The 23,191-nt window shown below is 32.9% G+C and overlaps 4 protein-coding genes across 6 annotated transcripts; 1 reads left to right on the top strand and 3 right to left on the bottom strand.

The window, feature by feature from the left end:
• Positions 1 to 198: 198 nt before the first annotated feature.
• Positions 199 to 5,913, bottom strand: LOC101211532. 2 transcript variants are annotated; one of them, XM_031880718.1, is made up of 12 exons: positions 5,773 to 5,913; positions 5,594 to 5,659; positions 5,419 to 5,472; positions 5,242 to 5,340; positions 4,962 to 5,048; positions 4,280 to 4,876; positions 2,546 to 3,031; positions 2,189 to 2,250; positions 2,004 to 2,103; positions 1,791 to 1,870; positions 1,165 to 1,526; positions 199 to 536 (listed from the first exon to the last, which is right to left on the bottom strand). In XM_031880718.1, exons 1-12 carry the CDS (start codon positions 5,839 to 5,841, stop codon positions 532 to 534), a joined length of 2,067 nt encoding a protein of 688 aa, XP_031736578.1. In that variant the 5' UTR covers positions 5,842 to 5,913; the 3' UTR covers positions 199 to 531. The 2 variants fall into 2 exon arrangements, with proteins under 2 accessions (XP_031736578.1, XP_031736577.1); XM_031880717.1 differs by having other exon boundaries at positions 1,194 to 1,526.
• Positions 5,885 to 8,291, top strand: LOC101211281 (pentatricopeptide repeat-containing protein At3g50420). Of its 2 annotated transcripts, XM_031880716.1 has the most exons (2): positions 5,885 to 7,556; positions 7,685 to 7,795. In XM_031880716.1, exons 1-2 carry the CDS (start codon positions 5,916 to 5,918, stop codon positions 7,751 to 7,753), a joined length of 1,710 nt encoding a protein of 569 aa, XP_031736576.1. In that variant the 5' UTR covers positions 5,885 to 5,915; the 3' UTR covers positions 7,754 to 7,795. The 2 variants fall into 2 exon arrangements, with proteins under 2 accessions (XP_031736576.1, XP_004148057.2); XM_004148009.3 differs by having other exon boundaries at positions 5,885 to 8,291.
• A 1,805-nt stretch (positions 8,292 to 10,096) lies between these two features.
• Positions 10,097 to 11,479, bottom strand: LOC101205694 (probable calcium-binding protein CML32). The gene is made up of 2 exons (XM_004147988.3): positions 11,098 to 11,479; positions 10,097 to 10,920 (listed from the first exon to the last, which is right to left on the bottom strand). Exons 1-2 carry the CDS (start codon positions 11,242 to 11,244, stop codon positions 10,495 to 10,497), a joined length of 573 nt encoding a protein of 190 aa, XP_004148036.1. The 5' UTR covers positions 11,245 to 11,479; the 3' UTR covers positions 10,097 to 10,494.
• A 6,881-nt stretch (positions 11,480 to 18,360) lies between these two features.
• Positions 18,361 to 23,191, bottom strand: LOC101205458 (probable calcium-binding protein CML20). Its single transcript, XM_004147987.3, has 7 exons — positions 23,004 to 23,191; positions 22,550 to 22,667; positions 22,417 to 22,453; positions 22,302 to 22,329; positions 21,109 to 21,261; positions 20,724 to 20,826; positions 18,361 to 18,667 (listed from the first exon to the last, which is right to left on the bottom strand). The coding sequence occupies exons 1-7, from the start codon at positions 23,004 to 23,006 to the stop codon at positions 18,603 to 18,605; spliced, it is 507 nt and encodes a 168-aa protein (XP_004148035.1). The 5' UTR covers positions 23,007 to 23,191; the 3' UTR covers positions 18,361 to 18,602.

Here is a 23,191-nt window from a genome sequence, read left to right as displayed (position 1 = left end):
TTATAAACACTTAGTCAATCCAAACGCACTGTAAGCCAAGGGAGCAAAAGCATTTCTGAATTGAAAAATACAATACATTTGAATTACCTCAATTGATGATTCACTCTCAAATAAGCTCCGAATTTTAATTCAATTAAAGAGTAAGCTAAGCCTATTTATTCCTGGTTCTAAGACCAATAGTTCTAGGAGTCGACTCGCTTCTTTCAAATTGTTTATCATTTTTATCATTATTAAGAAAAGGTAACAAAGATAAAATACGAGCTTGTTTTATAGCAATAGTAATTAAGCGTTGCTGTTTTAAGGTCAATCTATTTACCCGTCTAGGAAGGAGATAACTTGAAGATAAGTCAATTGATCAAACCATTAGTAGTCTTATTTTAAGAACTCGAAAGTGAAGCTTTTAGATTGAAAGGATCTCCACGCTTGAGGGTTAAATCAAAATGGGAGCTCCATGCTTCAAGAAGAGGACCTCTGCATGGGGCTGGACGACTCTTAATTACTTAATCTCCATGGGAAGCTCCAAAAATTTCGTCAAACTGCCATGTAAAAAGAAGACAATCATACTACTCCAGTTAAAAGAAAGCTCAATTCCAGTTATAATTAAACAAACCATACCACTAGTCAATAGGTTAATTTCAGTTTCTCTGGTTTCCAAGTAAGTGAGGCCAGTAGGTTGGTTTTCAGTTTGTACTCTTTAATAAGTGACTCCAACCAACTGATATTCAACCTAAATACGAGCTTTTTCTTGTTCCTTTTACCTTAATTCCTAATTCTTCCCGGCAGAGAAGTGACTTCTTTTCTTAAATCCCCCGAAGGTTCATTCATTCCATCATAGATCCAACCAAACTCTGAAGAAGACTCTTGACATACTTAAAGGTTCTCTAATTAGGAAAAAAATAATTTTATTTGGCATGGAACACCTATCCGACATGAATAAACAAAACTTTCTCGATGCCTCATGTACAAAATTTCTAATGAACTTGTGAGAATCCTTCATAAGTAATGGGCAAGAGTGCCTATTATTTTGCTAAATTTGTTTGTTAACATAGCCTTTAGATAAAATATTCACAGATTTCTAGGACACATCAAAGGAGATGTTGTAAATTACTCAACACAAACAGAGAATTTTTTGATAAATTATTAAAACCAGAGTTAAAATCTTACTCAATAAAGCATCGTGCAGACATGCATACCGTTTTATGAGCACTTTGGGATTGTATGGAAAGAGATTCTCTCTGTGAAGATTTTCCAAGGATGTTTTCAACGAGTGCAAACAATTTTTAGATTTTTTCAGGGATTCTACCCCAACTCTTTGAGGCTTGTAGCCATAATCATAATTTCCAGTGTCCTCAAAGGATGGAAGTGTTTCATTGCTTTGATTGAGTGAACCAGACAATCGCTCTTCTGAAATAGTTGAGCTGTTCAGCATAACCTTTCTTCTCTTGCCAGAAGAGTCAGTTAAGATATCCAAAATTGTTGATGAATCCCCTAGCGCATGCCTGGAATCATTTATTATATGCAGGCATCTACAAAAAGAAAAATCTGAGGTATCAGGAAGGGAAGGTCGATGCTCATATCCTAAGGCACCAATTACCACTCACCTGCCCCACACATAATAAAAAGTTACCAGAAAACAAAAGTTTAGACCATATTGCAGACAAGGAGCATGGAAGTTGTGGACTCCAAGGTAATTAAATGTCAACTGTACTTCTGAATTCAGTTTTAAAAAGTGACAAAGCAGTAGGGCACACCCAAGAAAATCATTGTTATTATTTTAAAACAATGCATACCTTAGTAGGTATTCCAAACAATATATTCCTGCATCTTTTGACATGAGGTAATCTAAGAGCATTTCATGATCATAGTTTAACTGCACATAAAGACACTAGTCAAACAACGTCTAGAATTCTAGGAAGGAAAATGGAAGCAGTCAAAGCAAATAGAGGAATGAAGGAATTGAAACTTAGGTGGAGGTATCGCCTGGCTGGAGTAATGTTACTTGCCTCCTTAAGAAAAATGTGGAACATGTGCTGAGGATCAAAAATGTTTGAAACATGAAAAAGTATAACTTCCTTCACCTCCTGGGATGGTCCTTCACTAGAACTAAATACAAGCAATGATCTTCTTAAATATGCTGCAAGTGGTAGTTAATCAAAATATATGTAAAACCAAACTGATTATTACTAACCATGGCTCTGTATGAGAAGGCAGCCGAAGAAGTTGCAACAGCACTTTGAATAATAAATCATCCTAGAGTTCAAGACAATAAAATTATTAGATATAAGCCTAAATGTATGTTATTTAAATATGTTTTTCTTTTCAAACATTACTTTAGCTCTAGTTTGATAGAGCTTAAAACATACTAGCATTGTTTGATAAGAAACATCAAGAGAGAAAGATGTACAAAGCAGGAGCACCATAAAGCCCAATCGTTTGGACAATGCAAAAAAATGAAAATGTGCGTCAATAAAATAAAAGATAAAACACAAAATAATTCTAAGACCTTATATGACATAGTGAAAACCAGAGAAGAAAGTGTACAAACCTCGTGCATATATAGCTGGAGAAATGATGATGCGAACTTGGTGCAGTTTTTTGCATACATATTAGTATCCAGAAAAATATTTGTTGGAAGGTTCCCCAGAAGCCACTTATAAAGCTCCAGTACACCTTTCTTGCTACAAGTGCAGTCATCACATTTACTTTCCAATGTTGTAGTGTAGATCAACTGAGATTTTATAGCTATAGACGGATCACACTTTTCAGTTGGTTGTTTACATATGAAGCTTAAGGAACACCTGAGGAATAGAAAAACAGCTAGTCTTCGCAGATGCAAGGAACATGGACTGCGTTTGTCACCAAAATAGCTCACAATCAATGGAGAATCTTCAAGGGAAGTATCAGCGGTAGATTCCAGCTCAAGCTTTGGAAGCAACAAGAGGTTTTGGAAACAATTTCTGCAAAGTTGCAACCATAGAACAAGAGTGGAACACTGAAGATGGCAATGGAAACTAAGCCTGATCATTAATATCTGAAAAATGAAGAATTACTGAACTTAGTGAACCACTAGGAATTAAACCTTGTATGACTCAAGAGCAGTGCAGCATATCATCAACAATCTTTTAAAACTGAAGATCCTGTTTGTTAATCATTTGTTGCTTTCGGTTAATTGTACTTGTTTTCGGACAACTTCTTAATCATTGTTTTCATTATACCTAACTAAACAATTGTATTTTCAATCAAATTTCATAAACAAAATTAACTTTTTAAAAGCTAGTTTTTCTAGTTTCCAAAACTTCGTTTAGTTTTTTAAAACTCATAAAAAGTAGATAACAAAACAAATAAGTCCTGGTAGTGTTTATAAGCTTGATTTTCAAGTGCCAAAAATCAAATGGTTATCAAATGATGCCCAAGATTTTGGCAGGTAAATCAAATTCACACAATGCAATTAGCACCCAGAAATAAATTATTAAGCTTAGATATGATAATTAGTGTATCTATGTAAATATTATGAGGAAGAAGAGGTGGGGTGGGGCAGGGATCAAAAAGCTAAAGATGTCTTTCCAAGAGGGGAGTAAGTTATACTAGAAGAAACACATTCTTCCTCATAAAAAGTAGAACTTTACTAAGATCAAGAGTCAAGCTATCGTTCACATACAAAAACGTACAATCCAGGATTGCAAAAATTTGAGTGACAACTAGAAGAACGTCACTCAGACACTTGAACTACCCTTCCATGAAACCCAAAGTTGTGGAAGCAGAAACAGGGTAGTTATATAACATGTACAGTGTCGGTAACACATAAATGGTACGGACACATTCACAGCACAATTGAAATTGAAATCGATCTCAAAACCCTCTGTCCAATTAAAATTCTTTTAGCACAAACATTGGAGATTACTAAACCAGATACAAAAGTTAATTTAAAGGTATAGATTTAACTTGATAGGGTTTAAAAGTAAAAAAGAATCAGAATTATAATAAAAATGTAAAGTGGAAAACTTCCAATAAAACATATGTTCCAGGCACCTATTTCTTTAAATAGAATTCAACTTTCACTATCTACGCTGTTCTTTGATGTTGGAAGTAGATGCCATTGTCACTTATGAGAATCAAGCTTCTCAAAAACATCCAACCAAATAAATAATTGAGGCACCATAAAAACCATATAGAACAATCTAGCCAGCCACCAGGTATTCCTATTATATTTTTGCCTTATCTCAAGAAGGCTAATCTAAGGTATACTCTGAGGAGGGGGAGAAAAAGAGTAGATCTATACCAGCAGCTTGTGACTGAAATATCGGGACAAGCACCTATCAAAGTGATCTACTTGGTTGTTAAGGCACCAATCAAAAAGGTTAGGAATCAGGTTGATGATTGTGCCAAGTAGGGGGTGACTCTTAAATGAACCACATGAAGCTTCCTCAAAGTCACTTGGCTCAGCCAAGGAACAGAGAAATTGAACAAAATTTCCTAGGAACAGAAATTTTAATCCTTGCCTCTGATGCAAATTATCAGAACACGCATCATCGTTGCTCTGGACTTCTACAATGTTACATATTTTCTCCGTAAGGATCCTACCTAATAAATCCCAAGGAATCTTTGAAAGACAAGAATTAACAGAATCAAACAACTCTCCAATAAGATCACTCTGCTCTTGCTTCAAGAATTTCAAGGTATTTCGCAAAACTTGGAGAAGGCCAGCAACCGTGGAAAAATTGGCATTTTTCAGCTTAGGTTGTAAGATTGATAAATAAAAGTCTAAATTTTCAGACCCAGTGATCGAAGGTGCAGGAGAAGATATGATTCTGGCAAGCACTAACTCCATGCTAAAACATAACGAGTGTACTAATTCACACCAGTCGCTTGCGTTTCCCTGCATAATCAAATGTGTTTATTATTAACCCAAAATTATGTGATAGCGATAAACTAAAATTTCAAACATGAGTAGAGTTACATACAGTTAGAAATATAAATTTTGTAACTGCTGTTAGTACATTGCCCACAAGATGTTTGACATACTTATTCTCAAAAGCAAGTAAAGGTACCTGCACACAAAGGGAAATGTAAAATACATTATGCATGCACAGTACAGAGAAATAAAAAGATGTATAAAAAACTTCCTTGTTTAATTTACGGAAGAAGTATATAGTTAATAGAATGCAAGAACAAATATTTCAGAAGAGAGAACTCCAAAATTTTGTGATCTTCCTCTCTAAGTCCTTGATTGTAAGAAATTACCAATTCAGAAACAATCTTCGTCATATAATGGTGGCTCTCCAAAGATTGGTCCTGCTCATCACTTCTTTTCTCATGAGAATTCGGCATTTGAATCCCTTCCTGATCGACAATACTATATCAATGAAGAATTTTGTGTTACTGAACAGGACAAATGTCTGAGAGGTGAGAGAGACTAACATTATCAGAGTCGCCATCAATTTCTCGAACCCAGCGCTGAACTTCAGTTACAACCTAATGAACGACCAGTCAACAAACTGAGGCAACGAACTAATGTAAAATACTGAAGATTTCCAAATCCAATAGCAACAACAGAATCACAGGAACCAAGAGAGTAAAGAAGAGCGAAGCAAACATGAGAGAGCGCAATAAGCAGTTCCTTTTCCTTCCCTTTGCTCTCCAACACCACCCCATCTTCTTCCTATTCACCAAAAGTGAAAAACATGAACCTTCAATGATAATCACAGAAAACTTGGCGCGCAATATGTAATCGAGAAAAAGAAATGGAAACAATAGAGAACAGCGAAACCTTACTGTAAAAGGATGAAGACAATGATCGACGAGCCGGCTAAGCCGCAAGCACTTCTCACCGCCAAGCGTCATTCTCAGGCACCGTCGATGAGTTCAGCTACTGAAGCTTCGAAATTTTCAGTTTCCATGGCGAATTGTGAGACGAAATGATATTGGCTCCGGGGGTCTTTCTAAAGGGTGAAAATGATATTTCGTATAAAAGAGAAACCTTTCGTTCATTTTTTGAAACCCAAAATAAAAGAGTTCCTCTTCACATGACGGAAGCGCTTTCTTTATCAGCGCTTGTCCAAAAATGCATTTCCGTAACCTCGCTGAAGGCGGCGCGTCAGCTCCACGCTCTGATTCTCACCTCCATAGCCACCGCCTCGTCTCTATCTCCTTACGTCTGCAACAACATCTTATCCATGTACGCACGATGTGGTGCAATTTGGGAATCACAGAAAGTGTTCGAGAAAATGCCGCAAAGAAATCTCGTTTCGTTTAATGCTCTGATCGCAGCCTATTCTCGGTCTCACGGTCATGCTCCATTGGCTTTCAACCTGCTTTCACAAATGGAGCTTGAATTCCTCAAACCCAATAGTTTTACTATAACGAGCTTATTGCAGGCAGCTTCTTTCACTGAAGATCCATTTTGGAGCTCTTTAATTCATGCCCAAGTAGTGAAATGTGGATTTGTTCATGATGTACGTGTTCAAACCGCACTAATTGGGACTTACTCACATTGCTTGGATTTGGAATCAGCTGGAAAAGTTTTCCGGTGGACGATCGATAAGGATGTAGTGACTTGGAATACGATGATCTTTGGAAATTTGAAGCACGATAAATTAAACGAGGCGCTTCGTTTGTTCAATCAAATGCTGGGGATTGGTCTAATTCCTACTCAATTCACCTATGCAATGATTTTGAATATATGTTGTAGAAATGGAGACTACCTGTTTGGCCGCCTCATCCATGGCCGTATCATCACCTCAAACGCCATTATTGATAGAACTTTGCAAAATGTTCTGTTGGATTTGTACTGCAATTGTGGGGATATCCATACAGCATTTTGCATTTTTAACAGAAATGAAAACCCAGATTTGGTTGCTTGGAACACGATCATCTCAGGATGTTCTGAGAATGAAGAAGACGAGAAGGCCATGAAGCTATTTCAACAATTGAAGAAATCATCGCTTACCAAACCAGATGATTATACATATGCAGCTGTAATTTCCACCATTGACAACCTTTTGAGTGGAATGTCTTTTATTGCTCAAGTTATAAAGGATGGATTTGAGGGCAGTGTGTTTATAAGCAGTGTTATTGTATCCATGTTATTTAGAAATGGTGAATCTCAAGCTGCTGCGAGGGTTTTTGTGACTGTTGCAGTGAAGGATGTTGTTCTATGGACAGAAATGATCAGTGGGTATTCTAGAATTGGTGAAGGGGAAAAAGCAATCAAATGCTTTCATCAAATGCATCAAAATGGCCATGAACTTGACAGTTTTTCACTAAGTTTGGCTTTGAGTTCATGTGCTGATCTTGCCACTCTAAAACAAGGGGAGATTTTTCATTCTCTAGCAATAAAAACAGGGAGTGAAGCTGAAATCTATGTCTTAGGGAGTCTAATCAACATGTATGCTAAAAATGGTGATTTGGGTTCAGCTCAATTGATATTTTCTCAAGTCCCATGTCCAGATTTGAAGTGTTGGAACTCCATGCTTGGTGGGTACAGCCACCATGGGAATATGGAACAAGCATTGAACCTCTTCTTCAACCTTCAAAACAATGGTGTCAAACCAGATCAAGTAACATTTCTTTCCTTACTTTCTGCTTGTAATCACAGTAACTCAGTTGAAATAGGGCAGTTTTTATGGAACTATATGAAAGAATGCAACATTATACCGAATTCTAAGCACTATTCTTGTATGGTAAGCTTGTTAAGTGGAGCTGGGTTCATGGACGAAGCAGAGGAAATGATTACCAAATCACCATTTGCAAATAATGATCCAGAGCTATGGAGAACTCTCTTAAGTTCATGTGTTGTTAAAAAAAACCTTAGAGTAGGAGTTAATGCAGCAAAACAAGTGTTGAGAATAGATCCAGAAGACAGTGCAGCGCATATATTGCTATCAAATCTTTATGCTGCAGCAGGAAAATGGGATGGTGTTGTTGAGATGAGGAGAAGAATAAGAGAGAAAATGGTGGGAAAGGATCCTGGTGTAAGTTGGATTGAAGCCAAATCAAAGATCCAATCATTTTCTTCTGGTTTGCAGTCTCATCCAGAGGTTGATGAAGCACTAACTACACTGCTTAAGCTGAGAGGAAATATGAGTGAAGAAATGGATGAATCAGGTGGGATTTGAGGTCAAGATTGAGTTTTATTCAGATTGAAGTTGGGAATTAGGGTTCATATAATGGCTGAAATACAATTTTGGTATGGATTTTTGTGGCACGTGTAATTAAAAGTTGACACTCAACAGGTTTTTCTCAAATTAGTTGATATAACAGTTAGACGGTGAGAGATTCATGGGTTGATGATAGATCTATGTTTTTCTCATGGTTAAACATTAACCTTCGAAAAAACGATCTGAACGATACCGACATCCAATGATCGGTTTTATTAGAAAAAAACGTTCAGTGGTTGATTTAATTAAAAGGTTTCGCAAAACCAACCGACTTGTTACCCGAAAGGGACTGATCATACAAAAATAATATATAGATATAAATGGAATATAGATATTTATTTTATATTTATTATTTCTGGTCGAACTTCAAATATTTATATTTGAAGTAAATGTTAGGCCCAATGAACCATTAGGGGTGGAAAAACTGATGAGAAAACCAAATTGATTGAAACCAACCCGCGGTTTGGTCGCTCGATTCAATTCTTGAACATTGCTTGTCGGTTTTCCTTAGTATAAACCAATTAGGTCGATTTTCGACCCCAGTTTTTGTACAAAACCGTTTCACCCAACCGATGATCACCCCTAGTTTTTCTTTCCATTTAAGTTATGATAGGGATATGAAATTTGAATCTTATGCTAATCACTGATATACATACTAATTATATCATATTTGGTTGGATGTATGTGTATCAATAATTCGTTAGTACGATATTATCTTTAATATGTTTGATAGTAAACCAATTTTATCTAGTTATTAGCTAATATTCTTTCCATATCAGTAACATTTCTTTTTTGAATTCATTCATGTCTCATTTTTTCAGCGTTATGAAGGTCGAGGTTAACTTACACGTCAGGTCTTTTTTTTTTTTTTCTTTTTTAGTAAGATAATAGTCTCAAAATGAGTGCAAATGATATAAATAGGTAGCCACAGATATAACTATAAATGTAACTGTCACTGTAATTGTGACTACCACCTAAAATGTAACTATCAATACAGATTTGAGTTCGAAGATAAGTGTCAATGCAACTATTAATGTGATTATTCCAACTAAATTTAGTATCATACATGTAACGATCATATAGTAGGAATCATCACTCTTAGATATATTATTTTAATAAGTAGAGTTCCGAAAATTGTAGGTCACTTACAAAAGAAGGATAATTGTCGATTTCAAAAATTTGATTCATCAACTAACATGAAAGATAGGTTTTCTTAAGTAAATATAGGGTTTAACAAAATTATCCAAAGAAAAAAGTAAAATACAATTTTGCCCTCTAGGGTTTAGCTTATTTGTCATGATTTCATTACTTCATATGTCTAAACATAGATATGGCAATGATTAAATTTGAAACAAGGTAAGACAACACATAATGAAGACAAAATCTCAATTTTTAGAATAAATCTTAGTATATAAGTTAAAGTTACATAATTCTATATAACAATGCTACATGTTAAGCTACATTCATATTGTATTAACATCATTTCATCTTTTATTTATATATATATATATATATATATATATCAATTTATGGCAAATGCTTATACGCACATCTAAAATCATATCATAGATATGTATCTTAAATCATCGATTGACCAAAAGTTTGTTAGTGGGTGAAGGCAAATTTAATTATCTATCACTAACACTCTATCTTGCTTGTAGATTTTGATACTATTTTAAATCACTTATTGACTTAAAAACTTAAGTTAGTGGATGAGGACAAATTTAATTACATATCATCAACAATATGAACACCCTTACAGATAAATATTAACTATAAATTTTTGTTGAAATAAATCATTAATAGAATTTAAAACGTTGCTATATTTTATAAATATTTTAGTTCAATATATATTATATCTAAAAATGCCCCAACAAAACTCGCACTTATATATTATACTCACGAATGTTGACAATAATGTAAATCTTAACGAAAATATCAATAAAAGTAATCTTGACATCAATTTTCTTATATAATAGAGATTTTCAATTCACTATATCAATATTGAACCCTTCATCGTTTGAAGATGTTGACAACTTAACAAAAATTACATCACAAATCTACACGTTGCATAATGACTACTAGTAGTCGCACATTAATCAACAACATTGTCACAATATAACTATCCTCCTAATTATTGGATACAAACTTCAAATATAGCTTAGAATTTTTGTTTTCCACGTTCATTTGTCTAAAAACTAGAGACATGTGTAGCTCTCGTTTTCCAATCATTTTATTTTTTTGTTTTTGTTTTTGAAAATTAAGCTAGAGATCAACCGTTGCACTCGAGAAAAATTAAAATGGATACGGGGCGTCCGAGGTTTTAGTTTTAGGTTCTTTAATTTTGAAACTTACTCGAATACTTACCCATGAGCTTAGAAAACTCTTGGACATCAATAAAGCCATCCCCATCCATGTCCACACCCTTCACCATTTGCTTGCAAGCCTTCAAGGTGGTGTTCTCCCCCAATATCTTCATGATCCCCATCACCTCCTCTGCACTTATCTTCCCATCTCCATTGGAATCATAAACTTTGAAGGCACTTTCGATGTCGCCCACCTTCACTTCCCCGCTGCTCATCGTGTACAGCTCCACGAACTCCTTCAAATCCACGAATCCATCGCCATCTACATCCACAAGCTTGAATGACTTCTCTGCCTCTGCGTCTGTGATCTCTTTGCTTCCAGCCAAGCCTCGGTGAGCTTCCTTGTACTCCTCAAATGAGATTTTTCCATCCTTGTTCGAGTCAAACTTCTCAAACGCCTATTAAATCCAAAAGAGATCATTACTACGAACGTACGTAGCACAGCATGTTGTTATAGAGAGTTCCAGTTCATAACTTTCTCAGCAACTTTATTGCTTATGAACATTTGAAATAATTCAATGTTTTTTTCATAAAAAGATTTGAAATAATTCATGCAAAAAAAGAATTGTTCATACCCATTTGATCTCCTCCAAGTTTGGGCGGAAGTGCTTTGAAGAGGGTGAGGAAGAATTGGACCTTTCTTTGATTGGTATGGAAAAGGAAGTGTTTTTGGATGGTCGCTTTCCAGAACAGCTTCTGAATAACTTCAATAAGCTTGACATCTCTTCCTATATGCCAATCACAATTAATGTATAACCATCAACCCTCTATTTATATCCCTCCTATATAAATTTATTTTTCCTATATTTTTTAAAAATAATACTTTTTTATTCCATAGTTTAGAAAGGATACACGAATGAATCGAGATCAATACATTTGCCTGAACAGCATTTTGAAGATAGGAAAGGAAAGTATGGTTGAAAAATGTTTAAAAAATTGAAAGATATTACTACTTAAACCTATCACGTATATATACATTTTTTCTACGGTGGCTCAATCACAAGAACTCTATAATTAAGTGTGCTTAAGTTTGGAGCAATCTAATTATGTAGGTAAGGTCAAAGAATATATAAATAAAAGACCCGTCTCGGACGTCTATGGAAAAATCATTTACTCTTTTAATAAACTATTTGTACCAACTTATTTTTTATATCTATTGAAAGTATAAGAATTAAAATGAGAGATACGTAAAAATATATATTAACCCTTCGTATTTTTGTTTGTGTTTGTTTTCGCTCCAATTTTAAGCTTTTTATTGTCAACTATATTTTAACTTTTAAGATTATATTCATCTTTTGTAAAGGAGTAAACAAAATATTTGCAAATGACATTTTTAGATATATAATAATACTACTAAATAAAAAAATGCTTTATTGAAGTTATTGCTTTTATAAAGAGAAGTTCCTTTTTACCAAATTGCCTTTTATTTCTTTTTCTTATGGAATAATGGAACCTTTGATTGGGTTTGATAGTTCAAATACTATAAACTGTATTCAATTTGTTCTTACAAAAGCTTCTCTCTTACATGTTATGATATTAAACATATAACTTTTCTTTAGTCAGAACTTATATGCAAATGCTGAAATGCACTTTAGTAACAAGTGTCGCTAAAAATATATATTTTCAACGAAAAATTTGCAACGATGTGTTATAGAACGCGTTACGTACTAGTATCAATTTTTATTGGCATGTATACATCATAGTAAAGATTAAGTTTTAGCGGCGTCCAATATTCTACATATCGTTGAAATCTAGCTATGTATCACTACGTGGATACAATAATGTTTCAACAAAGTCTCTCAAAGAATTGTCGACATATATTTTTCGAATGCTTTTAAGCAGCTTTTAACGATGATTTGTACACCTTATAGAGTGCAAGAGAGAGGAGAACGAGAACGAGAACGAGAAAAGAAACCAAGAGACGAATAGCGAGAGAGGAGAGTAAATGTGCCAAATGATTAAAATCTAATACACTTTTTTACTTCTCAAGTATTTATTTTGATTCTTGAAAATGGTCTTTGGAGTTAGTTTAATTTGTTCTTTTTCTCTTATATTTTGAAAATATATTTACATGGTGTGTTTTGTTGTATAACATTATTTATTACTTAACTAATTAGGGTATAATATGTTATTTTGATGATTTGATAAAATTGATGATTTATTAAAATATATTAAACGACTTAAAGTTTATTAAAAATATAAAGATTAAGATCATGTTCATCACAGTGAAAACGTAGAAAAGTGGGTATCATTTGATTAGTTTAAGCTTTTTACTTATGTTATGCAATTGTATTGACACACGAAGCTCACATCCAAAGCTATAATGAAATAACGTAATTCGATCGACAAGTTGAAGAAGATGTTCAATCCAATTACATCTGAAATTTACCTTTTATCGTTACCGCTACCGATATAGTTACGTTGCGACTATCATTATTATTATTGTTACAACTGAAATACAAACTGATATACCACCATTACTAATATTGATACTGCTTGACCTTTAGAGGTAGAGGTAATGGTAACAATAATTGTAAATTTTACAAAATTCATAATTTTAAGTATACGTTATATATAAAAATGGATAGTTGCAAATATTGCAATTAGATTATTTAAGTATACATAAACATTTTAATCAAATTATGCAAATATAGTAAATTAATATGTCAAAGTCTATTAATGATAGGAGTCTATCACTAATAAACCATGTTGCAAATATTGGTCTATCACTGATAAATCATTAGAATGTATTAGAGATAGAAGTATAGACTTTGCTATATTTGCAATTTTTTTAAAAATTTTACTATATATTTAATTACTACTCCTAAAATTGTTACACATTACAATTATCCTTGTAAAAAAGGAATTCAATCACAATTGTGGTTCAACCTCGTTAATATTGATCTGTCGATAAAATTTGATTACGATTATATTTTCATAACAGTTCGATAAATATGACCTAAAATACAACGAAAACCAAAGCACATGAAAGCAAACGGTACTTTAACCAATTAGTTTTAATGTATTTTTTAAAAATATAGAAAAAATGACAAACTATTTACACTTATAGAATCAGTAAAAGACAAAATTAATTGCCTCATATAAATATTTTATCGAATAATCTATTTTTTATAATTAATATGGAAATATCTTCACTATTAACGTCTTAACCATTTAATTTTACTCAATTTTATAATTCTAAATAATTTAGAAATTTTCTAAAAAATAGAAAATACTGACAAAATATTTATATTCGTGACGTTTATTATACTTTATTTTTGAACCATAAATATTTTATGAAATGTTATATTTCTATTTTAGGTTTCAATAATATATTCTATTTTAATTTGTGCGTAAATTTTAATTTTGTTTTGTTAATTCATGTCGGTTTAGGCAGTAATACATTATAAGTCCACTAATTTAATATACCTATGATATCTTCATTCTCATAATCTTTTTTGCTTTTTGCTTTTTGCCTTTTTTATGCTATAAGTACTTACATATTCTTAATGGGCACATATATATACTTTATTTACCTATAAATCTTAATATCCCTATGCTTTTCAAGCTTCTTTTTTTTCTTCTTAACAACGATGTTAGTAATTCGATCGAATAATTTGAGAAAAATGAAAGATGAACTAAAAATGTGTGGTTGTTCCATTAGAGACGTGCTTAATAATTAGAGGTGAGGAGAACGATCTCTTCCTACTATTTTATGAATAAGAAGAAAAATATTGAAAAATTAGGAAATACGAGAATTTACGTAGATAGACGACGAATGAGAAAAAGTACTCCACCATATGAAAAAAGTTATTATAGTCACATAGAATACTCTCTTAAAGCGTTATATCATTCACACCTGAGCTTAAAGGGCTTCAAACGGTGATCGTGATTTAAAACCAAAGTCATAACTTTTCTAATATATGACACAAATGCTTTTCTAATCCACACCCGGTTTATGTTGCAACCATTATTATTTTTCATCGATAATCATAAATTACAACTCATAAAATTATAACTCATTCCAACGATAAAAAGAGTTGTAGATTGCTTGCCAAATAAGCCTTTGTTTAAATTATTTATATGGCCGTGATCTAACTTCCTCTCTTCTACTTAACTCACTTCAAAAGTTTTCATTCATCAACTCATAAACGAACTTCCCTCACACACCTTAAGCATACCCTTCAAACCTATGTATGTATACAAACGTAATACTTACATTTCTTGAAATGATATAATACACTATTGGTTCACCAATCATATATACTTGAAATGTCCTTTGAATATATCAGTGTTATACTTTAAGTATATATATATCACAGTATATATCATTTTAACTAATATATACTTCATATTTGTTGGTATCTTTGATATGCTTTTTCTTTCTCTTGTTGATATATATCAGCAATTTAATGATATGTATTTTCATTCAGGACGAAAACAACGTTAACTAAAGTTATTGCAGGAGAATGATTGATGAATCAAAAAACATACTATAAATATGTATTGAAAAAGAAAATTAAAAGGGGTAGACGGTAGTTATTTTCAAAAACAGATAGATAAAAGGTAAGCAAAAAGATGCTTATACTATCCCCCTTGGGCAGAGATTTTTTGTTAAAGTTGAAGGGAATAGATTCTTATGTTGAGTTCTTTTTACATTTGCAAGCATAAAGATTAATATACTTTGTAAAAAAAAATGCTAAGAAAGAATATTTTAAAATTTGGGGATCAAGTTCCAAATCAACACAAGACATCAATCCAAGTTTGAATAGCATCCCCTCTCTTTTTTTTCTCCTCTTTCACTATTGTGTGGAATATATGTGTCATCCTATATAGAACAATGGGGATTTTAAAATATAGGATTACTTTCACAAAATATAGGATTGAAAATTTGTCGATCGGGTAAATGAATATTATTGAGAAAAAAAACTTCTAAATTGTATACCTGGACAACCACGATTTTAAGTTCTACATGCCACATGGTGTCATGTTCTTAATTTTACGTCTAAAACTGTGAACACGCATGGTCCATGAGTTCATGTTCCCAAAACTTTAGTACTCTTCCCTTAAAGATCTATTTCACTTTATGATCGTTTTGCAACTTCTTAATTTTCTTTAGCTTTATAGATACTGTCAATATTGATACATAGAAAATGGAATGACAATATGGGTTTGATGCATGATATAAAAAATGGTTAATTTGACGCATAATATAAAATATGATAAAAATAAAATTATTTTAAATAAGAGATGGATTTGTTGGGATTGTATAACAATATGTTTGTTGTAAACATAAAATAACTACAAAACTAACAAATACCTTCGTTCAACTCAATCTCAAAAATCTCATAATGTTTCGTCATACAATATCAATTATTTAAACCTTCGTCGTTATAGATGGCTTAATAGTCTAAAGTAAAATAAGCTCATCCAAAACTATCACACAAAAACACCGACAACAATCTAAAATAAGTACAAAACTACGAAAAGCCTAATATACATTTAAATCTACAAATTTGTTCATCCACTTGAAAAATATCTTAGATTTGTGAACCGATTCACCCCAAATATCATATATTGTAAAAAAAGAATTTTGACAGTTGGAGGATAAGAAATTAGAGAGAAAGTTGCAAGAGAGCATCAACTGAAACAAAATATGAGCTCTAAGGACCAAGAGTTCGTGAACCTCATCCATGATTTAACATGTAAAGATTTAAATCATTGACTCGATACATGATTTAGGGTAAAGTAGATGCCGAGTCTACAATTCATTTAAATCTAGATGGATACGTACATGTTTTGAATCTTAATCATGCACGCATTCTACGATTTCTCGATCTTCATTTTTTCATTAGATTATTTTCCCTTCAATCCTATTTTTGTCGTTATATATTGAAAATAACACTCTTTAAAAAATCGTATAAAGAACCAAAACATAGCAATAATAAAAAAAAAAATGCCATTTTTAAATTTCACCACCTTATAATAATGTTTTTCTATACACGTTTTTTTGTAACTCCAACGAGGAATAATTCTCTCCAACTTGAAAATTGAAAAAGTTAGATGGATTTTAGGAATAGTAATCACCCCTAAGAGAGTAAAATTTATTTTAAAGGAATTCATCTCGAAAAACATGTGTTTGAGAGAGATCTATTGTGCATCAAAAATAAATAAATAGTATTTCATAAAATTATTTCAAAAAAAATAAGGTAATTAAAGTAATTAAAGTTTATTAGTTTGGTTTATCAACGTTTCAATAAAGTTGTACTCGATAGGTTTTTAAATCGGATCTTTCAACTTTTAATTTTGTTTCTTTTAATTTTATTTCTATAGATCTTCTATTCAAAGTTCGATTATATACAACACAATTTATTAGGACTAAGATATAATGATGAAGTTGAACCTTAGAGAGGGTGTTTTTGGAAAAGGAAAGAAATAAGGGGAAAAGGATTGTGAAAAATGGAAGAAAATTATGAAAAGGAAAGGATAGTATGATCAATCCTATTTGGGAAAGGAATAAGTGACGATTATGATGATCCTTCCCAAAATAAATAAACGAGCACGATTACCGTAATACTTGTTTGGAGAAAGAAATAAGTGGAAATGATTATGACAAAAAAAAAATTATTTTTTTATAAAAAAACGTATTGTAAATTCAATAATCCACAAATATTATTACTTTTAATTTACTGAAATTTGAAATTTTTATTGAAAAACATGTTCCGTTAGTTTTCATAAACACGTAAACAAGTTTTTCGTGCCAATAAATTAATTGATGTATTACGTGCAAAAGAAAATTTATATTATAAGTACAATATCGTGAAACTGCGTATCATTAACAAACGACGACGAACATAATAGCATTGAAGCAAAATGAAATACGAGAAGAAAAATTATTCATAATGCATTTACACGATGAACGCCAATTACATCGTACATCAGGATAATGCAAAAAAAAAAAAAGCAATAGAAACCAAAACAAAAAGAGTCATGCAATTCAAGCACGAGATATTTAATTTAGAATTCATGGTCTTGTAGAATTAAAATTAATTAAATATTTACGAGTGAGGTTGAATTTGAATTTAATCAAATATTTTTTGTGGATGTTTATTTAATTAAATTGAAGAGTAAAATTTTGTTAGAAATTTGATATTTATATGTAGATATATATAAAATTGTTGTGAAAAAAATGAAAAAATAATTATATTTGTTAAAACATAATTATTAAGAAAAAAATATTAATAGTTTAGAAAAAGAAAAAAGTTGGATGGAAATGAAAAATTATTGATTGAAGAATGAGAATGATTGAGAGTAAGAAAGAGAGAGAATTAAGAAGGAACAAGGGAATTAAACATATTCCTCCCCCAAACTTGAAAATGACTAAAATAGTCCTCCCCTCCCCAAACAGCCCCTTTTTGCTATTAACACTATGAAGTATAGTGCCTCAGGATGGCCTCTCTCTCCAAACCACAAAAGTCTAGTGCCAAGGTACCTTATGACATTTGTAACACAATAGATGGTGGTAGCCATTCCAATCTAAATAGCCACACGACCATGACCAACCTAAACGCACCAACTGACAGTCTTAAATTTTAATAAGCAACTTTTAAGATCGAGGTCAGTCTCAAACTCCCTATAGTTAGGTTCTACTCTATGCTCCCTTCTACTCCTTCCCTTTGTGATTATATTGGCCAGCCTTTTCCCCATCTATCATATGTCCATCTCTCTCTATTAGTTTCCCCAAAACGATTTTATCACATCATACAGAACTTCTTTCGCGCCCCCTCTCTTCCAGTGCTTTCTTCAAAATGGTTTTGTACACATTTACCAGCTCCCTCTTTATTTTAATGGCTTTCTCAATAAATTTGTGCACTATGTCAATCACTAGCATTACACAATTCAAACAATAACAAAATATATTCGAACTCACTCTGAAATTTAAAAAATATTATCTTACAAACAGAAACGAGTTACACAATGAAAACATCCTAAACATAATACTTTGGCATGTCTCTTATTTTCACAACTGTACTAACCATGCTCATACTTTGCGTGGATGATACACATTCTGCTTCGACCTCTAGGATCCATATGTTGTCCTCCTCATCATTCTAAAGAAATCATCAACGTTTACTTCACCATCACCTGCATTTACAAATCCAAGTTAACTGCTTTTCTTCCATACCAGCTATATATTTGTAAATGTCAAATGAAAAACAAACAAGGAAGACCACAACGACAGGAACGACCCCAATTGAATTACATTCAGATAAACCACAAAGAGAATCATACATGGGAAGAATAGGTCTCACATATGTCTAAGCTGAAAGTTAACAGGAGTAAATGTCAGGTTTATGGGGCTCAATTGTAATGACAAGAAGCGTAGGAGATAAGCAGTAGGATGTGATGTTGGTTTCTTTCCCTCTTCTTAACTTAGCTCCCTCTTGAAAGTATCACAAAAGCGATTTGTTTTTCGTGGTGGACAAAGTTAGGACAAGGTTGTCCTCTTGAAAAAAAAAAAGGCTATTCCCCATAGCTAGAAGAGTTGATTAGATTCATTTTGTTTTGAATGGCATCCCTATTAACTATTTGTCCTTTTTAGAGTGATAACTGATGTTTGTAAGACTATTGAGAAGCCCAAGCACAAGCATAATTTCCTTCGGGAAGAGGTGGAAGAAAGAAAATTTTCACACTTGGTCCAATGGGAGGTATTTGAGAGGTTGGTTTCCTTGGGGGGTTAGAAATTGGGAATTTAAGGATTCATAACAAAGCTTTGTTAGCCAAATGCTTTTGGTGTTTCAACCTTAGCCCAATTTCCCTTATTAGATTTTCACTCAGTTATTCTCCTCCACAACAATACTACATTGTGAGATCTTTGGGATGAGGAGAACAACCGAGTGTCTAGAGAATTGCCAGCTGGAGAGGGATCCTAGTGACTTTGGTCCCTTATTAGATTTCATGTTTTCCTATATGCTTCGAATTTAAAGACCTTTAGTATTTATGGGCATTATTTTGTATAGTTGGAGACTCCTGCTCTAGTTGGATCCCTTTTTGTGGGTTTGGTGTTTTGTATGACCTCATATTTTTTTTCAACTTCTATTGATGAAAGTTGCTGCCATTGAAAATATTATACACACACACCACGAACACATGCATGCATGCATACATATACAAGTCAAGTTATCGAACCTTACCCTGTACTATCCATCCCTCTCCAAAAATATTTTCAAAGACAACATTGCTTATTGAAATATTATACCGAAATTTCCCTTGGAAAGATAGTTCAATTAACTCGGGACCTCAACTTGTTAAATAGGAAAAGATCACAAGATCTACTACTCATGTAGGTATTGGCTTACAACCTTTTAACAGATAAGACTAAAGCATCCTTGGCTAAGTGAGTTTGAAGATATACTGTCATGAAAAACATGCTTTATGGCAACAATTGATTTAGGGTAAAATGGAAAATTCCCAATAACATAAAACAGAAACTCTTGTTGTCTCCCATCACCCTACCCAACTGCGAGGAGCGTCCCATGAGCATAATGGGAGGAGGCTCTCTTGCACCTATATATTTTTCTGCTTAATATACATAGAAAATGAGACTCGATATTTTGACTGCTAATTTTTATTTATATAAGCTGTTTTCTTTCACTCATATAACTATATGATTTAGTTCATTAATAGGAATAATGAATATAAAAATGAGCATATCTATTCAATGCATTTCAACCATTTTCTTAAAAAAAAAGTTGGAGAAGTTTATGTCTCGACGAATCACACGTAGAGATATTGATAATACACATAGAGTTAATGGCATTTCATAGCTTAATTAATTGAGCAGCAACATTTATTATTGAATCATCCTGACATAAGAGGGGTGGGAACCCAACATTCGATTATCAAAAATTTTAAAAAAATGGAAATGGGAGATTTTACTAGGGTACAGAAATGAGGGTTTTTCTTAGAACTCAAGGACACAGTTGAACAACCTATAGAACAGATCTTGTTCGAGTAAGATCATTAATGAAATGAGATTAAGTAAAAGGATGGATCGACCACTTCATCAAATTAAATATCACAAATGCAGATATATACCATCAAGAAACAAATTTGCTTGGTGCAAACAAGAAATGGATAAAACATGAAACTAACCCCACAAAAGAAAACCTGATTAAAAAATAGAGTAAAAGTGACTCACGATCTCGATCAGCCTCATCAATCATCTCTTGAATGTCTTTGTCAGTGAAGACCTCACCCAGCTCCTTTGCTATGCGCTTGATGTCATTGCCAGATATCTTCCCCTAAATTCAGGAAAAAGAATATGAAAATGTAACGCCAATTCAATTATAATAACAAAATGTTTAGAAAATTAGCTTCTTCAAAGTTCTGTAAGAAAACTTTAAATGTGAAATTGAATTTTGATAAATTCCATAAATATATTTTGGTACAACTATTTTTGTTCTCAGTTACAGCATTTACATTAAAACAAGAAATAAATAAATTTCCCAGTCAGATATTTTAGAAAACATAGCCATCTCCATCTGGATCCTGATCATCTAAAAGATTAAAGATCATAACCTTACATTTTTATCATAGTCAATAATATCAAATGCTTTCGTAAGCTCCTCCTTAGTGTCTCTCTCTCCAATTTTTGCTGTCATCATGTATTCAAATTCATCATAATCAATGGCACCACTTCCATCTTTGTCCACATCTGCAATCATTTGTTTGATTTGCTGGAATGAGCGACAAGAGATCAGTCAAATGTCAATCAGTAATATAATTATCACATGAAAAAATCTTAAAGTCAGGATTCAATCCAAAGTAATTAGATTATTCGTTTTCAAACAAGTTACGGCATTGATTGTTAATTTGTATAACCGTATCTTCCAACTACAGGGTATTATGTGAAGGATACCAAAACTTAAGACTTACTAGTTGCTACATATTACAATCACTCACTCCAACAAAATTTTTCTAACAATACCCTTCTCCATAAAAGAAAAATCTGTCTTTCGAAGCTGCAGACAGTGTTCTTTAAGGTCAAGGCGCAATAAAGCACAAGTCTTCTAGGGCTTAAGTGCAAGGCAAAAGAAAGCAAAGGCCTTTTTTGTGAGGCGCAGTATACATAAAAGTACTACAATAAGGAGAGAAAGCATAGTTGAAGTGGAAATATGGAAGGAAAAGAAAAAGGTCCTCTTAACACTAGAAATTTTGTTTAGACTTGCTAAATTTAATTTTTCTAGTTAATAACAAAGGAAAAAAACTTTAATCATTACTATTTTAAAAAATAATGTAAAACCCCCCATGGCATGCATGCCTTATCTTTTAGCCTTGCCTTTTCACGGCGAGGCACCAGACCTAAGCCTTGAGCCTAGGAGCATGCCTGAGAGGGCTTTTTAAAACACTTGTGCATAGTTGAAAATAAGACAGTCAAGGTCCTCACTCCACAATAAACAGGCAATTCACCCTGAAGAAGATACCACTGTCCTTATAAGTTATACCCTTACTATTTGCATTCACAATAATGGGGGAATAGGAATTAACCACGTTGATCACATTGTAACAATGAAGAAAAGATTAGCCTAAGACGTTGAAAAAACAACGTGGGTACCACAAGACAAATAAACTGATGTTTTCTGACGATCTTATCTAATGGTATTCATGCATGCTAGAATGCCATATAATTTGTCCTTCAAAATGGCGCATGCATAAATGCTAAAAAAAAAAAAAAAAAAACTTTACAACGTTAATCGGCCTAGAGGCATAGAGTTACCTCCTCGGTCATCTCAAAACCAAGAGCCCTGCCACAAAAATAAAATCAGTTACAAAAGTTCAAATTTACAATCTTTTAGCTTCCACTTCCACGATGCATATTGAAATATTCATACCTCATTGCTACATTGAGTTCTTTGGCATCGATAGTCCCTGACCAAAAGTAAAACAGACTAACAACTGAGTACCCCATCCACACACATAAAAAACCAATAACAAGCATAAAACAAGAAATAATAATTTTCACACCAGAGCCATCAGTGTCAAATAATTCAAAAGCCTCCTTAATCTCCTGCTTCTTTTGGGGAGTTAACCCATGACGTCCTTTAGGCTTTTCCTTCCTAGAAACACCTCTGTATAAGCTTGCCTACAAAGACGGTTGCAAATTCCAACAAAACAACCCATAACAATCAAAACCCAATTTTCACCTGAAAACAAAGGAATTGGCAAAAGAAGCAATCCAGTTTCTAGCTGTTTACTGCATATCATCATTTCTTATGAAAATCAAAGGCGGCTTCTACCCACGTTCTAAATATCAAAAACTCATACAATTCACCTAAACTAGCGTAAAATGCAACAGAATAAGAAGACTAAAATAACCAAAAACGACCCCATGGCTGCAAAAATCGAATCAAATCCAAGATCAGGACAAAGATCGAACAACAAATTGAGAAATTCTTGAAGTGAAATTCAAACAACGTACCATAGTAGACGATGCCGCAGCACGAAGAAGAAATCCAGAGAAAATCCGAACGTCTAACACAAACGTCGAAAGCTTTGAATGTTAGAACAATTGGTTCCCATTGAAACGTCTAACTTAATCAGGCAGTGTTCGCATTGGACCGCCTTCTTTCCTCTTTTCTTTTTCTTTTTCTTTTTCTATTTTTTCTA

The sequence above is a fragment of the Cucumis sativus genome, chromosome 2 (genome assembly GCF_000004075.3).
Source record: "Cucumis sativus cultivar 9930 chromosome 2, Cucumber_9930_V3, whole genome shotgun sequence".
Lineage (NCBI taxonomy): Eukaryota > Viridiplantae > Streptophyta > Magnoliopsida > Cucurbitales > Cucurbitaceae > Cucumis > Cucumis sativus.
Note: the sequence above shows the minus strand (reverse complement) of the source record. Positions and strands in the feature narration are given on the sequence as shown.

What these genes read in the sequence shown, in the direction of transcription:
- LOC101211532 (XM_031880717.1), bottom strand. Translation starts at nt 5,841, where the DNA reads ATGACGCTTGGCGGTGAGAAGTGCTTGCGGCTTAGCCGGCTCGTCGAT. An exon ending in ATTGTCTTCATCCTTTTACA is followed by an intron (nt 5,660 to 5,772) that starts GTAAGGTTTCGC and finishes TTTGGTGAATAG; the next exon opens with GAAGAAGATGGGGTGGTGTT. An exon ending in CCTTCTCATACAGAGCCATG is followed by an intron (nt 2,104 to 2,188) that starts GTTAGTAATAAT and finishes GCTTGTATTTAG; the next exon opens with TTCTAGTGAAGGACCATCCC.
- LOC101211281 (XM_004148009.3), top strand. Translation starts at nt 5,916, where the DNA reads ATGATATTGGCTCCGGGGGTCTTTCTAAAGGGTGAAAATGATATTTCG.
- LOC101205694 (XM_004147988.3), bottom strand. Translation starts at nt 11,244, where the DNA reads ATGTCAAGCTTATTGAAGTTATTCAGAAGCTGTTCTGGAAAGCGACCA. An exon ending in ACTTGGAGGAGATCAAATGG is followed by an intron (nt 10,921 to 11,097) that starts GTATGAACAATT and finishes TGGATTTAATAG; the next exon opens with GCGTTTGAGAAGTTTGACTC.
- LOC101205458 (XM_004147987.3), bottom strand. An exon ending in ATTTGACACTGATGGCTCTG is followed by an intron (nt 22,454 to 22,549) that starts GTGTGAAAATTA and finishes ACTTTTGGTCAG; the next exon opens with GGACTATCGATGCCAAAGAA. An exon ending in GTTTTGAGATGACCGAGGAG is followed by an intron (nt 21,262 to 22,301) that starts GTAACTCTATGC and finishes CGCTCATTCCAG; the next exon opens with CAAATCAAACAAATGATTGC.